Consider the following 16,579-nt stretch of genomic DNA (forward strand, 5'->3'; position numbering starts at 1 on the left):
TAAAGGCACCGATCAAAAGCAAACGCGAAAGAGTCGTCGTCGTGCGTCTGGTTCATAATATATTCTCAGTCTGCGGTGTTTGCGTCGGCTTTGTGTCCTGCTGTTTACTTGACAGCGTGAGAAAAGAGTACAGGGGTGGAGTGAAAAATCAGCTCAGGGACCGATGTTTGGAGCACAACCGACCCAGCAAACACTCGCTATTGGCTGGAACTTCAAGGAGGCGCCTTGCTTATGTTAATTATGTTGCATTCAATAAAAACCGGAGAAAAAAATATTTGTTAAAAAGAAGCGGCTGAAAAAACCCCCCCTGAAAGATGACAGATTTTATATGTTGTATACTAAATACTCCTAAAGTTAATAATGAAGTCAGACATGGTAAACTTTGTAAACTTTTTAAATCTTTTTTAGACTCCTGTATATTTAGTTCTTAATATCTAAAAATTTGGGCCAAATAAGTTACCTGGCAGAAAATTATTATAAAAAGGGGCATACTCCACATGTATTTTTCAATATTTCCTGTATAAAGTACAGTGGACCCCAGATATTCACAAGAGATAGGGACCACATCTGTCCATGAATAGCCAAAATCCACAAATATTTGAGACCCTATCAAAAAACATGTATAACTGCCTATTTTAATAGTTCATGTTCCAACAAAAAATCTAAATGTATCCATGAGTACTGAAACATAAATACATAGGAATTTAGTGTTTGTAAATTGGTTTAAATTTTTCCCCCTAAACCAGTGGAGACTCTGGTTGTTGGTAACGCACAACTCCCTTTATTTTTCTTTCCAATAAAAGCAAAAATAATTTGCTAAAAAATAGTTGTTTTTTTAAATTTTATTGAATTGTTATTAAAATCATATATGATTCAAATGATGTGGACATAATCAATTTAAATTACATGCATGCATTTCAATTCAGTTTTCAAACAAGAGTCTGAAGCTGCAGACACATAACTCTTGGAAATATTCAGCTTCACACATGCATGAAAAAAATTGTAGATGAAATATTAACAGAAATGTAAAAAAAAAAATACAAAACACCTAAACACTAAAAATTTATAAACACATTTCTTATTGTCTTAACTGACAAAATATTTTGACTTGTTTAGTTGCTGTTTTGTTGTCTCCTCATCTCTCATCCCGAGAAAATACAATGAAAAAATGGCATGCAGGCATTCTGCTGTATGTTAACTAAATAATAATTAAAAACTTTAAATTGCACAAAGGAAAATATTCCAAAGTCAACTGAGTTGCATTAATGAATAAGTGTGAATATGTAAGTTTCCACCTCACTTTCTGCTTTATAAACATTTGAGAAAAAAGTCCAATATGTGAAAATATGCAAAACGATTTAAAAGATTGAATAAATAAATATTTGTTAAATGTAAATTTTAAATTTCAATAATAACAAGAAAAAAAAAGTTTTTTTTTTGTTTTTTGTTTTTTTTTTACATTCTGGCAGGAAAAAACTCCTATTTACCACCTTATTCGTGTACGTGAATGCACAAGGGTAGATTTTAAGTACGTCGGAATACGTGGGCGTGGCCTACGTATTCAAACGATCCACGCCTCCGAGCGCCTTTCCCCCGTGAGCGGTGACGTGACGCGAGCGGCCCGTGTTGGTTCCAGCTGACAGGCGGAGGGAGAAAAGCGAAAACCAAGGAAAAAATGCGCGAGTGTGTGTGTGCGCGTGAAGGTGAGAGAGAGAGGGAGAGCGAAAGAGAGAGAGGAAAATAAGAGCCTTCATCTAGTTGGCTCTCTCCACTACTGGATTTTATTATTTTTTTCTTTCGGGGGGAATCTCTTTATTTCTCTTTATTTCTATCATTGGACCATTTCGATCATTTCACCTCAGATTTGATGGATTATTCCGCCTTGGAGACTTCCCACCGCCGATTCTTCATATTCTGCTGATTCTAATCATCTTTCTTCGCTCAGTGCACGGGACTACAGTCAGCCGCCTTCTTTTCTGTTTTTATTATTTCTGTCACTGTTTGTTGCTTCCATCTGGAGGGACATTTTTAAGAATTCTGTCAAGCTCACAGCTGAGCTGGACCGGTTTTGTTTCCACAAGCTCGAAGAGGACTTGGGTTAATCGTTCAGAAGTGCGGCGGTGTTTGTTTCGAGAGGAACGCGGTGACAGCAACTCCAGAGGGATGAATTAAACCTGCTCAGCATGCTGCCATTTTGGAGATAGACCACCCTCCCCCCGCGCCCCACCACCCTCAGTTTTTTTAATTTTAATTTCTGTTTGCACATTTTACATGGACCGAGGGGAAAGCGGGATTTCAAGAGATCTCACGCACGCCTCACCTGTCTGCTCACCTTTTTTACGGCACGCGCGTTAACTACAATCTCTGAGTGGATTATTTTGATCTTGAGCTCCAACTCTGCAGGTTGCTTCGCTCCACCTCCCTCCACCTACCCCCTCCTCTTCTTCCTCCTCCTTCTTTCCCCTAGAAGTTATGTCAAGGCCTCTCACGCAGCTCCTGCCGCCGGATCTCCCTGCAGGGGCCACCAGCCCGCAGTTTGGGGCCAGCAACCCGGCTGGAAGTGGCCCCCAAGGCGGACACCTGACCTCCATGACCAACCTGAAGTCTCTGCTACAGCTGCCAATCAAGGCCGACCAGAGGGTCACCAAGGACTGCTGCGAGATGAAGGGTGAGTGGGTGCACGTGAGAGCAGAGGAGAGGTTCCTACAAGCATGGAAAGTATTAAAGGGAAACACCTCAACCAGGGAGCCAGTGCTGGGATAGCACACAGAAATGAGCAGGAAAGTTGTCAAACACCTGTCAGTGATGTTTGGATGCGATATGAGGTGTTTATATGATGCATTAAATGGATCCAAAGCAAACGTGATAAAATCTAACAAAAACAGTTGTAACAATTTGCATTTATTTTATTTATAAGAGACTGTTTAAAATAATATTTCTGAATTCTGAATATTTAACCACTAACCCTCATCTTATTGAATTGTTACCAAGTTTACTCTTTAAACTAAACTTGTCTTTAAGATCATTTCGCCTAGCTGGTCTAACCTCCCATTTTAAAAAGAAATGATAAAAAACACAGTCTTAAGACATTACTGAGACATTTGAATTTATTTTATGAAATATATAAGCATTTTTTCCTGACAACTACTGATAATATGTGTCATTTATTTTAAAGAGCAGAGATTGCTTGCAAGTGTGATTTCAGCAGCCATGCTGTCGCTAAATTAGTCAGATATCAGGAACTAGTGTCTCATAAACAGTCTCTCTGTTGTGATCAGGAGAAAATAAGCAGGTAACTTTAAATTATTTGGATAAATGATATATTTTGTCCCCTCTGAATCACTGTAGTATATGAGAGACTTTTTATATTAACATTATGCACAGCATATAATCATTCTCCACATTGTTTCTTAATACATGCCAGTAAAAGGAGTAAACAGCAGTTTTCAAATTTGAATGTTTTTGTTCCTTTCATCAAGTAGAACTGAAGCCAAAGACTGCAACGTTTGTGCGTGTTAATGTGCGTTTGATTTATTAGTCAGGGACATTCCCTAAATTGGCTATTACTGCTTCATAATAATCTGAGATTTGTTATTAATGACTTTGGGTTGTTTCAGAACAAAAGAGACTTAACTTACCTCCAACACTTTACTCTCTCACTGTTAAGCTCACATCTCTACAACAATTTTTTTCCGCTCTTCAAAACAAGCACTTCCTGTTTCATTTTGCCAAAAATTCAACACTTATGGTGCTAAACCTTTTCTTAAATTTTTCTTTGAACACCAATTATTGTCTTTAGAGTTAAATCGCTATTGAAAATTGTTAATATGTTATATAAAAATGGAAATAATTTAACTGGCAGTAAATATTTCAACAAATTCAGTTTTATAGTGTACATTTTACTCTCCTGTGGAAAGCCTGGAGATTTGTAAAGAGCAATAAGAAATGCTTTTGCATTTTCTCATGTTTTATTTGCCTAATTTAAAATCCACTCTTCTCTAATTTTCTACTTTTTAAATCGAGGCAAATATTATAATAACAAGTTTTGGATTTCGACATTTAACTTTTGCCATTCTTCTTTGCAGATTTGGAAAATAATTACCTGGTTGAGTCCTGATCTGAAATGCAAACCAGCATTAATCATTACAGAGTCTCTCAAAGGAATATTCTGGGGGATTATTCATGGGTGTATGCATGTGTGTGTGCATGTGACTGTGTGGGTATGTGTGATTGTAAAATACAGAGGAGCTGCTTACTCAACACACTCACATGCACACTGGTTTCCCTTCAGCCCTCTGTCTGTGGGCCTGCTGGATTTTTTAGAGACTTTTGTTTTGCATTTGGTGGTGAAATGCACTGATCTGGATGAGAATGAAGGGAAAAAAAAGAGTGGTCGTTTCTGTTGAGTCTGATTCTCCTGACTGTTTAGAAAGAGGTTAGTGAGAGGAATTGAATTGTTTCCCATGCACCAGCTGCCACGACAAAATATCAACCAGGCTGCCTCGTCTTTCTCTCCGACTGTAAAGATGTCATAGCTGCTAAAACATGCACATGCACACACACACCTGATATGGTAGCATTTTGAGCTCTGGTTTACATTGATCCACCAGCTGATTACTCTTCTTTTGCAAACATCTAAACTCTTTTCTTTTAAAACAGCAAACGTTGTGTCACAAAAACAGTCATCTTTGGACTAGTGGTGTCCTGCAAATCAACCCCTTACTAAGAATAGTAAAAAGTGAACACACGCAGATTTAGGAAAACAAAAGAAAAGTTGGCCAGCGCAATTTGGCGACCCCTGGTGGTTTGTTGGTGCAGCTGCAGCTCTTTCCTCTTGATTTTTTTCCCCCCTCTGTGCATGAGGAGGAGGATGATGATGGTGAGCACAGCTGACAGGCTCTCCGAGGAGCCAGAAAGCATCTGAAAGGCTCCCACTACCCTCGCTGTCAGCGTGTGCTGCATTCTCTGCTGATAGGTGATGCATTCAGGGGCAATCCAAGGAAGGCTTTTCTTTTTCCAGTTTGCCTCTGGATTTTGTTGCCCTTCCCCTTCCTCTGTTCATAGTGGACTCTTCTGCTGTGTTTTTACCCCTCCGCCCCCTGGCTGTCTTTGTTTGACGCCTTCGCAAACACCCACTCTATCTCACACATTTCTCTCCCTCTCTCTCACACGTCTTTGAGTTTTTTTCCTCTGTCTTGCTCTCTTCTTGCCTGATCCCTCTGTTTTTCACTCCCCAAGACTCCCTCTGCTCATTTACATGTTCTCAGGGTTTGTTTTCCTCTTTTCAGTCTCCTCACTGTGTCTCTTTCTCCAAAGTCATTCATCTCTTCTGTCTTTCTTGTTTTCTCACTCTTTTTTTTTCTTGAATGTCTTACTTAGATTTATTCAAATCATCCATCTTTCCAGTCTCTTGCCCATTCTTTCTGCTGTATTACATTCAGTTTAAGCTCTGGTGCACTTTAATGACTTGTCCACATTAGTTGAAAGTGTCACTGTCGCGTAAATTAAAGGTGCCAAGGTTTTAAGAAATGTCTTAAATATTTCAAATTTCAGTGTTCCAGCTTCTTCTGCAAACAACAATATACTTTATAATGTGATGAAGCCTAATGGAAAATAATAAATTAAACACACTCTGATGCTATTCAAGACAACAAAAAAATTAGGACTTTCCTCTTTGTGTTCTCATTATTTAACTGCCCCAAGTTCCACAAAACAAGGTGTGAATCGTTTCTGGGAACTTTAAATATTTCAAAGACACCACTCTAATTGTGCACTTTAATTTATTTATGGTAAAGAAAATATTTCTGCTCAACTTAATAGAGTGAAGAAGTGCAGCAGGCTCAGCAGGTGCCTCTGAGTAACTTTTAGATTATCATTCCTCACCTACGACCTGGAGTTAGAGAAAAAAACATGCTGCAGGGTTCCTCTGAAGACATCTGCTTCTATAAATACCTTCTTCATATAAATAGTTAAACACATCTTTGATTGTGATGACATACAGCTTTTTTTGCCTTCAATTACAGCACTGTGCAAAAGTATTAAACCAGCCTGCCGTTTCTGTATGTCCTCATTTCAATCTGTCAGATTTAATTTGATTGTTTTGATCATTTCTCAAGGCTCTCTGATGACCTTTTAATGTGCCCTCTGAAACTACTCTCACTGGCCACTTTATTAGCATCTAATAAAGGTTAAGATTGTACACTATCTTAACTCAGATAGTGTACAACTTAACATTGAGCATTTTGGAAACTGCTTATCTACTCATACCATATCTCAGGTTTACTAGTATTAGTTTAAGTGACAAATTATTTTGCTTATAACAAAATAATTGGGTATTTTCCCCATTTTATAAAGAAAGTAATCTGCCAGTGGAGCTTGCAAGGAATTTTTTACTTAAACAAGCTTCTATATTTTGCTGAAAAGTTACTTGTAAGTTAGTTTTGTCTTAATTCAAGTGCATGAAGATATTTGCACTGGAAACTAGAATATAAATACTGGAAAAAAGCCATCAAGTGTATATTAAATAACACTATAAGCACACTTTGAGTTTGTAATAAATTCACACTCCTTAGAAGCAAAATATCAAGAAAGGAGGAATTTCTCAATCATTTGGTAGAGATATGGAATCAAAACAAACAACAGACCAATCTTGAAAGTGATCGCTTAAACAAAAGCTAAAACAATCCCTTCTTCCTTTTGTTGTGACAGTTTGTTATTCTGCCATTGGTGACATGTTTAATTTCCTCTCCTGGTGTTTCTCTTCACTCTGTGTAATAATTCAGAAATATTCTGAGAAAGCTGCCATGCAGGTGGTTAAGATGCTGCCGTGGAGAGATTAGAACGAACACAGTGGCCTCTGTCCTCTCCTCCCCGTCTCTCCGTCCCTCCGCAGCTGTTTTCCAGCTGTATTCTCTCACGTGTTAAAGCTCTTCAGTTCTTGGCTGCTGAGAGACTCTTCCACAGTCCTGCTCCATTTTCTACCCCCTTCATCCTTTCTAAATAAGCTCTTTCAGTATTTCATCATCTTTCTAATTTAGTGTGCCATTTATTTGCATACAGTGGTGACATTGCCATTCTTTAGAGGAACACTAACAGAGAACCATTGTATGACATCATTGCTCCATGTATTTATTTACTGACTCATTTTCCTTGCCTTCCATGTGTAATGTGAAGGATTTCCTTTTTTGTGGTGATGGTTTATTGATGCAGCGAGCCCGCATCTGTCTTTCCATCGGTCTCGCTGCCTCTCTGTGGGGTCAAAGTTTGAGGCTGGTCAACTTTATTTTTAGATGCCTTTTAATGATTACAGCTAAGTGGTTCTGGGGAGCGAGGAAAAAAAATCAAGTGAAAAAAGGAGAGGAAAAAATGAGTGGACACAAATTTCTCTGCTTCTTGTAGAAGTGTTATGTTTTCTTGTCTTAGTGTAGCACATTAGCTGTGGAAAGTCTCCACAAAAAATGAGACCATAATAAAAAATTTCATAACCTCATAATCTTTCCATATATAGTTTTACATTTATCCTGAACTATTGAGCTGAAGAACAGACATGTAAAACAAAGAAAGAGAGGAAGAAAAATGGCACAATAACCTAGTTGTTTAAAAGTGTATGTTGAATCACGTTTCAGTTCGGTTTAAACTCTCAGCAGCAGAATTTCAGGTTTCTTTCACAGGAATATTTTAGCATCTTGACTTGACATTATTTGTGTCATTTAAATTCATATATTGCATATAATACATAATGTTTCAGGACCATGGACAGTGCACAAGAATGAGAACAACACGGAGATACACAACCATGGCGTCATGCACACACACACACACACACACGCACACACACACACACACACCCACGCCCACACACTGGTATCTAAGGCACGATAAACATAGCATTTATATTTTTGGATTGTGGAAAGATGCCGGAGTGGAGAAAACCAATTCATGCCCATAAAGAACATGTGAACTACATGCAGAAACATTCTAGGAACATTCTAGCTGCAAGGCAGCTACCAACCTGTTTGAACAATTTTGACTAAGTTTCTTACTTGAATCTGACATAAAACCATAAAATGCACTGAATAAAATCATCTAGAAGAGCAAAATCTTGGTATGAGGATTTTTCTGTTGAGCGTAGAGTAGATTTAATCAGCAGCTGAAAGGCTTGGCCGTGTGAGGTAATGTGTCATTGCTGTGTACTGCCCACTAAAGATCAAACCTGTTGACTGTTTTGTTTTCTCCTTTGCAAAATGCTGCCATTATCATCTTTTATCTGGGATTTTAAAGCATTCTTATTGCAACTCTGAAGCTGTTCTGTTGAGGGGAAGAAGAAGCTGTGAAACAAAATTATATTTTACTGCTCTGCTTTGACAGGCCTTTGTTTAGTGTTTAATAGAAACATCAATAAATCATTGCACATCGTGGTTAGAGGGCAGTTTAAGAGGAACAAACTAATTAGATCTCAGTGGAGGAGATAATCAGGCCTCTGCCTTTGTAATTAGTGTCCCTGTTAAATGTATTCAGTGTCTAATTGCTCTGTTTCCATTTTTCCAACATAATAGTTCCAACTTATTTCACCTTGTCAGAGTAGAGCTGATTTTGAGTTTTTATTTGTCCAAATAAATTCCAGCATTGCAACTCAGTGAATGGATAATTTTTCTGACCTTTACTTGTCACACACTATCAGTTTCATTGGACTGTTTTCTGAAATGTCCTTCCTTCTCTTCCTCCAGACAAAGACAAGCCGCAGGACTCTGATGAAGACTCACTGGGCATCAACAACGGAGGCCCCGGCGGGACAGGAGGGACCCCAGGATCCGGTCCGCTGCGACCCAACTCCCAGTCGGCCTTCCTGGGGCCACTGCTGTGGGAAAGGACCCTTCCATGCGACGGAGGCCTCTTCCAGCTGCAGTACATGGATCTGGAGGAATTCCTGACTGAGAATGGGATGGGCATGCACAGTAACGGGCCCAGCTCAACCAGCGCCCAAATACCCTCCCAGGTAGGATTATGACACATGGAAACCACTGAAGGTGTGTCCAAACTACTGACTCATTTCCACTGAGTAGTATGGTGGTTTGGTTGACTGTTTTATCTGTTCCTACTGAAAAAGCAGCCAGTATAACCAACCCATACCGCAACGTACTGCTCAATCACTACATTGAGCATTATGTGTTGCATTTTGACATTAAAATGCATAAAAGCAAAGGAAACTTAAAATAAATGTTTATTTAAGCAAACATTATTCTTTCACTGAAAAACTTAGCTAAAGCAGATCTTTAGTTTGAATGTTTATATTCATAGGGAAAAAATATTTTTTGTGTGTATAAATTTATTTTATAAAAAGAGTTGCTGAAGCAGTTTATGTAATTCCTATCTTACTTTTTCAACATGAACAGAATAGAACATTCTATTTTCTGTTTATTTGTGGTATACATAAGGTAATAATGAAACGGCGTGTTTATCTTAGTAACACCTCATAATAGGAAAGACACGAGAACATGCCATTCAAGTAAGATCTATGTGTGTTGATCTCTAAACCTCACTAAAACAATTGCAGAAAAGAGTCACCAGATCTACATAGCAACCACACTCTTCATGCCAATTGGTTGTGTGGGAGTCAAGTCTGGAAAAAGCAATTTCTTCACAAGTGGAAATGTGTAACGTTTTCTGCTACTACTGGAACCATGCATGACAGTCAGATTAGATTGATATGGAGCTTTTTGGTAACAAAATGGCAGGTAAACTGTGATGCTGTGGACCTGTTTCTCTACAACCAGCCCTAGTAAACTTGCTAGATTGGCTTGTATTATGAACTTTTGATTACCAGGACATTTTAAATGAAAATCTGCCATCCTCTGCCAGAAAACTGAAAATGGGATTTCATTGACTCTTTCAGCAGGATTATGATCCAAAACATGTGGCTAAATCATAACAAAAATGGTCCAGAAGACACTAAATTAATCCTCCATGATGATGTTAATTTATCGTTCTACAGAAAATCATAAGTTTCTATAAATTATTTACCCATTTGAATGTATTACCCTTTTCTTGCTTTTACAAATCAATCATGATCTACATAATTTGCATTTTAAACAAAGAAAAAGAAAAAACAGATTTTAAGTCACAGTAGAAACTAATTTCTGCAAAAATAATGATGAGAGGGCAGACAACATGAATGATCTTGAAAAACTATGCATAATTTTTCAAGTTCATCAGTGCTGCACCAATAAACCCTGACACCAGGAATTCAGTTTCATGAGAAGTCAGAAAACTTGATCAAAAAGAGAAATAATTCTTTCTTTATTTTATTTTTTAAAGAATTCAGTAATCGTGATTATAGTTTGGATACTTTACTGAATAATTGTTTGTAGTTTATCAAATAAAATTTAAACTATCTGCTGTTAAAATAAAACGTTATATATATATTCCATATATTTATTTTTAGTCCATCTATACATTCTCACTGGATGATCAGATCTGTGTGGGACAGATCAAACATGAAACTGATCTAAAGATTTCTATGAAGGTTTTACTCTGATTTTCAATGTTTGAAGTGTTCTGCTGTTTCATCTGAATCCAGCGGAGCAGCTACCTCTCTTCTCTCTCTCTATTCCAACAAGCCAGCTTCTAATGTTCGCTGCTCAACGTTTGGTTTGATGTGTTGGGTTGGAAATGGTGTGCCGGATTCCGGCAGCTTGACAGTGACACTTCTGTCAAATCTAACGCACTGCAGGTTCAAATCCCGAGTGGAATGAATAATGATGTTACAAAGGCTAATGTTTCTCTCACGCAGCTACAGCTTTCCTCATCACATGGAGGCAGAGCAGCTGTTCACAGCCAACATCCTCTGCAGGGTTAGATCTTCTCACTTATCTGTCAAATCTGCAAAGTGTTTCCCTAAGTCACAACGTGTCATAACAGGATCAGATGCAAGTATAGTTATTCTTATCCAGAGTGAAAGTCAAATCATTCCTGGTTTCTTCCTGTATCATTTAAGGAAAGTTTTTCAGGCTTCCTGCGGTTCTTTTATTGTGTTTCTTAGAACATTGGTTACTTTTATCTCAACATTTTTTTTCTTCACTGTTTGGTGTCATTGATTTTTTTGCATTTATCATAAATACTTAAGATAACGCAGTGCTTTTGACAGTTTGACAGTCAGAAACAAAATGATTCCCACCAAGCTATTGGCTGATAACTTGACATACAAACTTTATTAGAGCTTTTCTGTGAGGTAGGTTCATTTCAGTGTTACTGGTTCCAGAATAAATCAACAATTGGATATTGTAAGTCAGCTCCCTCCAATGTTCTCACCGTTTGGAGTTTCTTCTGGTTTCCTGTGATCTAGAGTGCAATTTATAACTATTAGTTGTGTTTTTAGGAAAAAACGTTGTTTCCTTTTTCAAATCTTCCCAGAGCTCCCAGTCTGCAGTGCCGAACCAAAGCTCCCAGTGTCCTCCCACATCTCCTCCACCTTGCTCCTCCTCCTCTTCCTCCTCAATGTCCTCTTCATCTTCCTCCTCCTCGCTCCTCGGATTGGAGACCGTTCAGCCACAGGCGCCGCTGCCCCCACCTCAACAGCAGCAAGGCATGATGGGAGGTCCAGAGTTACTAAATGGTGAGTGATGGTGAATTTCCTAACTTCAGAAGTGTTTGGAGATTTGATGGGAATTTGGTCAATGGATTAATAATCTGTGAATATTTGAACCACTTTTTGATTGTTTAGGCCTGGTCTTTTGAATGCTTCATAGATAATTGTTGAATAATTGGGTTTTCCAGTTGTTTGAAGAAAAATTAAGAAAAGTTTAATCCTATATATATGTATATCTATAGATATCTATATATAGATATATATATATATACATATATATATATATATCTATATATAGAAGCATATGATTTAGGGGGTGACTTGCAGAACATATTGCTGCTGCCTGCAGTTTGACCTGATTTGTTCCCAGTTTAATTCCATTTTGACTGCTGGAACCATTGTTGTACATTTTCATTCCCGTCTATTTGTTCATTGGAGCCTGTGATGTTATCTAGGACACTAATGAGGACTCATTTGTACAAACATCACATTAACTAATGTAAATTCAGCAGTCTGATGGCATGAACAGAAACCAGAGAAGGATTTTCTCTAATTATGGTTCTGTATAATAAATGGCTGTGGTCTCCGACCTTCCCTTCAAAAGACTGTTTTCATCTTTTATAATACTCTGATTTATTGGTTCATCTGCGCAGAGTTTGATGTGAACCAGAGATATCAGAAACCAGCTCTTCCTCTCTCTTTTCTATTCATTTCTTTTGGCTAAGAGGAGTTCACAACAGTTTTCAATTTTACTAATTCAATCCACAAAGTTCTTCTTCACAAAGCCGATGATCCTGGCTTTTGTTCATTCCCGGGAGACCTCAAGATGATAGCTATCCCTTTCTCTGTGATGATTTGTAAATGACAGACAGCCACAGCTCTTTCTTAAATATCCCCGAATGTATAGACATTTAGAAGAAGGAAGATAGAATAAGGAGACAAATGTTTAAAACACAGTTGAACAGAAACTGAGGGAAACCAAATCTCTTAGAGCGCTGTATGAGAATTGCTTTGACACATTCCAGGAGTCTTACACGGCCTGGAATATTATGAAAAGGTATGGAATTTCATTTCACACTCAGGTTAAGTTCAAAGAACAGAACATAGTATGGAGAAATGTTCATCTTTTCAGACTTAATTTATTTCCCAATTCTCTACATTTTTATATTTCCATTGCTTACAAGGAATTTCCTTTTAATCTTCCATTTCTTTTCTTATTTTAAAATGTTTGAGTTTTATTGTATTTTATTGTACATTTAATTGCTATTTTGTCTGATAACATGAGGCTCTGATTAAAATGAGAAATAACTGCACTTAGGCAGCTTCTCAAATCTCTGCCTCAACCAGTAATTGAGAACAAAACTTTGCGATTTGTGGTGGTCTTGTTAAAAATGGGTTCCCAAACTGTAGGGTTGAGACCCTGATGTGGTCCATGAAACATTAAGTTAGGAGGCTTGAAATGATCTTCATGGATCAAGTTGGATTTGGAAAGGACCTAGACCAGCATACTTACCATTACGGTAATTGTTCAAACAAACAAATGCCAGTGCTCATAAATGGATGAAAATAGCATTATTGATTTATGAAGCTATTTTCAGATGGTTTGTTGGTTGTGTTTTATCTGGATACAGACCAGGCCAGTAGTCACTGTTGCTGTTAATGTTCTTTGTTAATCAGAAGCTGAAATGTTTATCAACTTCTGGTACAAACCCAAACCAAGGCTGTTTCCTCGGTGCTAAACTGAATCATCACCAAGAAGATTTTAGTATTGAACAGAAATGTATTAATCAGGTTGGAAAAGTCCAGAAAGAAAATGCAGCTTGAGCTGTAGGTGTAATGTTACTTAACACGCTATTAGCTGGCGTTTACAAAGCAGCCAATCATTTTCCTAGGCACCGATATGCTGTACACCCAAGAACAAAAATAATGAAGAGTGTAGATGTTAGCTTCTCCAGTAGTTTTAAGAAAGTTTCCACTGTGCGTATTCTTACACATTAAGATATATTTGGTATTTTGCAGACAGCTGTGGTCCCTAAACTCCAACAATACCGGAGGATTCACTGGAAGTGGTTTTATTCCTGCCAAGTGCTGCCTGTACTGCTATTGATATTATTTAACTTGAAGTCTGTTTTTTAGATGATGTTAAACTATTTAAATATATAAACAAAACTCAGTAGTTTTGTTGCCTAAACCAAAGCAGCCAAGAACTAATCATTTAAATTTACACACCAACAGTTCCAGAATTTCTTCAGTTTGTGCAACGGTCTCTCTTCACATTGAACCATCAGAAATAATCATTTCTAAATATACTGGAAGGAAATTAAAAAGCTAATATCTGTGCACCCTTGTCCCTAATGGGGTCAGGAGGCATGCTGCTGCCTATCTCCAGCTAACGTTTTGGCTGAGAGGCGGGTGGACAGGTTGCCAGTTTGTCTCAAAAAAGCTAATATAAGATTTGTAATTTCATGAAAGATTTACTATTTTGGTTTACAAATTTCTTTTACTAACCCGATCCTCTCTAATATGAAGTGTTAATATAAGAATTTGAGACTGATGACTCTTAAAGACACAGATTCAGAGACTGAGAAATAAAACAGTTAATAAAATAGTAAAGCTGTTCACTGGTGAACCAAACAAACACTGAAAGAAAAAAGAAGTAATAGAAATGAGTTAGTCATTAGGTATTCATAAGTATGGATATAATTATTTTATAATTAAGGGAGATTCAGATAACTGAGGCAAATTCAGAACATTTTTCCTACATTTCAGTGATTATTGGTCAAAACAAAAATTGGAGTGAAATGTTGGCTCCTTTAATCACTTTAGAGGTTGATAAAATCCAAAGGTGTCCAACAAAACAAACAGTTCCTGCTGTGATTTTAGGTTGGCTACTCAGGATCTGTGAACCTGTCAGTCTTCCTCTGTTTGCATGGATTTCCTAAAATGCCCATCTTCAATGCGAAAAACAGGATCTTCAAAAATGCAGTAAATCGTGCAAGTTTTGAATCTGCCCCTTTCATCTTCTCTTTGTCCTGTTGCTACGATGTGAAGAAAATACCTGCCTCACCTCGTCACCTAAAGGGGTGTTTGTTGCACAGTTTTCTTTGTGCTATATTCAAATTTGTTAGAGAATAAACTGCTTTGAATTTGTAGAATGAAAGTCTTGGTGCAAAGAAAAAAAAGGAAAAAAAAAAAAACAGATATTGAGCCCTGCAGGATCAGTTTTTGAGAATTCTTCCAGGGACCTTGTGCTCAGATTTTTATTCCAAGTCATAAACAATAGAAATAAGCTGCAAAGATCTGTGAAAAATATTCTTTTGATGAAATGAGATAGAGAGAGAGAAGCAAGAGGGAAAGCAGCAGAGGTTCAGTCAGGCTAGCGAGGACGCTACAGAGAGAATACCACTCCTGCAATTCAAATGTGCCTCCAGTGATTGTGTGTTTTTGAAGATAGTGTGTTAGTGTGTGTTTGTGTAAATGCATACCTTTTAGAAATGGGTTCAGTTTTGTGTGCAGAACTTTATGCATTCGAGAGTACCTTTGTTTGTCTTTGTTTTGGCATTTGCATGCTGCTATTTTAGCTTTAATGGAAACACACATTCATCTGCGTGTGTGCGGGTGTGCTCTTTATTCTGAATTATAAACACGTGACTGGGTTGAGCTTGATGCAGCCAGCCAGAAATCCCTCCGGTCATTGTGGAGCTGAAGTGTTACTACAGAGCTGCAGAGAGAGTGAGAGAAAACCGGGAGAGAGAGTTAACCAGAGAGACTGATGGAAAATAGGCTGGAAATAATAATCTCATTCACATGCACATGTTTTACTTTGATTTTAATTTGTGCTCAGCAGAGACGGAGAACAGCTCAGAGGGAGGCAAAGCATAAAAACATGGATGCAGCTGTCGTTTTGCAAAGCATCCTGGTGATTGTTTTCATCTGCTGCAAAACATTAATAATCACCCTGGGTCTCTGTTGAAAGAAAGTAAACCGAACGACAAACAGTAACATTATGTTGGGGTTAATTGATAGTGAAAGTTTTGACTTCCATATAAACATAAAAACAATCCAAGAGAGTCAGTGGAACTTCAGGCAAAAAGTCTGAGTCCTGTTTCATAGGTGTAGATGAGTTTGAGAATGGTGGAGGGATGGGATGCACAAGGTTTTCTCTAAAGCACATTGCACCTTTTTGCAGTCAGGTAGAAGTTTTTAACGCTTAGAAATCTGTGATAACTTTCAAACACGTTTGTTTCTGTGGTGCTGGTGTTGTACAAAATGGATTAAATGATAAATAACCGCAGATTGTTTAAGCTTTCCTCAAATTAACAATAAATAGTTCTGTCTAAAGCTCCAAAAGGAAAGTGAACTGAACTACTCTTACAGTGGAATTAATGATTGCACTGTATGTAAACACCTAATTTGAGCATGCAAAAAAACTAACATCTACATTAGTTTTTATCCATGTTTCGGGGAAGAGTACTAATTTAAAATTTTTTTTTTTTTAACCTGTGATAATGTATCAGAATGTATAAAAAGTATATGATTTTGCAATTGACACCCATATTTGTTTTTGGATTTGAAATAAGTAAAGATGATTTTCTGGCTCTTTATGCATTTTAAATGTACTCATAATGAATAGCAAGCTCTATTTATTGGCAGATACTTTAGCAAGTCTGCATCATAGAGTAAAACAGCATTTTCTGAGACAATAAGAATCCTTTGTTGATCTTGAAATTGACCTCTAGCAAGTTTTTATTTATTGCTTTTTTAGTTCAAAAAAAATATAGATCCCAAAAGTTTATCGAAATTCATTACTTCAGTGTGTCCAGGTCATTTCATTCAGTCCAAAAACAAGAGAAAAAAATTTAAATTGCAAACAGATAGCTATCTTAATATTCCCTAGAGCCATTGCATGAACTCATTACCCGTGAAACGTGAAAACATATGCCGCTCAGATTTTCCTTAGCTGTTACCAAGGCGTTCTTTAACAATGAGCAAATG

At 37.5% G+C, this 16,579-nt stretch overlaps 1 protein-coding gene across 1 annotated transcript in view; it reads left to right on the forward strand.

The window, feature by feature from the left end:
- The first annotated feature begins 1,590 nt into the window (after positions 1-1,590).
- dbpa (D site albumin promoter binding protein a) overlaps positions 1,591-16,579 on the forward strand; it is a 34,103-nt gene continuing 19,114 nt past the window's right edge. The window contains exons 1-3 of the mRNA XM_044138224.1: positions 1,591-2,668; positions 8,727-8,995; positions 11,410-11,611. Of these exons, the coding sequence (XP_043994159.1) occupies positions 2,473-2,668; positions 8,727-8,995; positions 11,410-11,611 (667 nt within the window). The 5' untranslated portion in view covers positions 1,591-2,472. The remainder of the gene's footprint in view (positions 2,669-8,726; positions 8,996-11,409; positions 11,612-16,579) is intronic.

This window comes from Gambusia affinis, linkage group LG14, assembly GCF_019740435.1.
Source record: "Gambusia affinis linkage group LG14, SWU_Gaff_1.0, whole genome shotgun sequence".
Lineage (NCBI taxonomy): Eukaryota > Metazoa > Chordata > Actinopteri > Cyprinodontiformes > Poeciliidae > Gambusia > Gambusia affinis.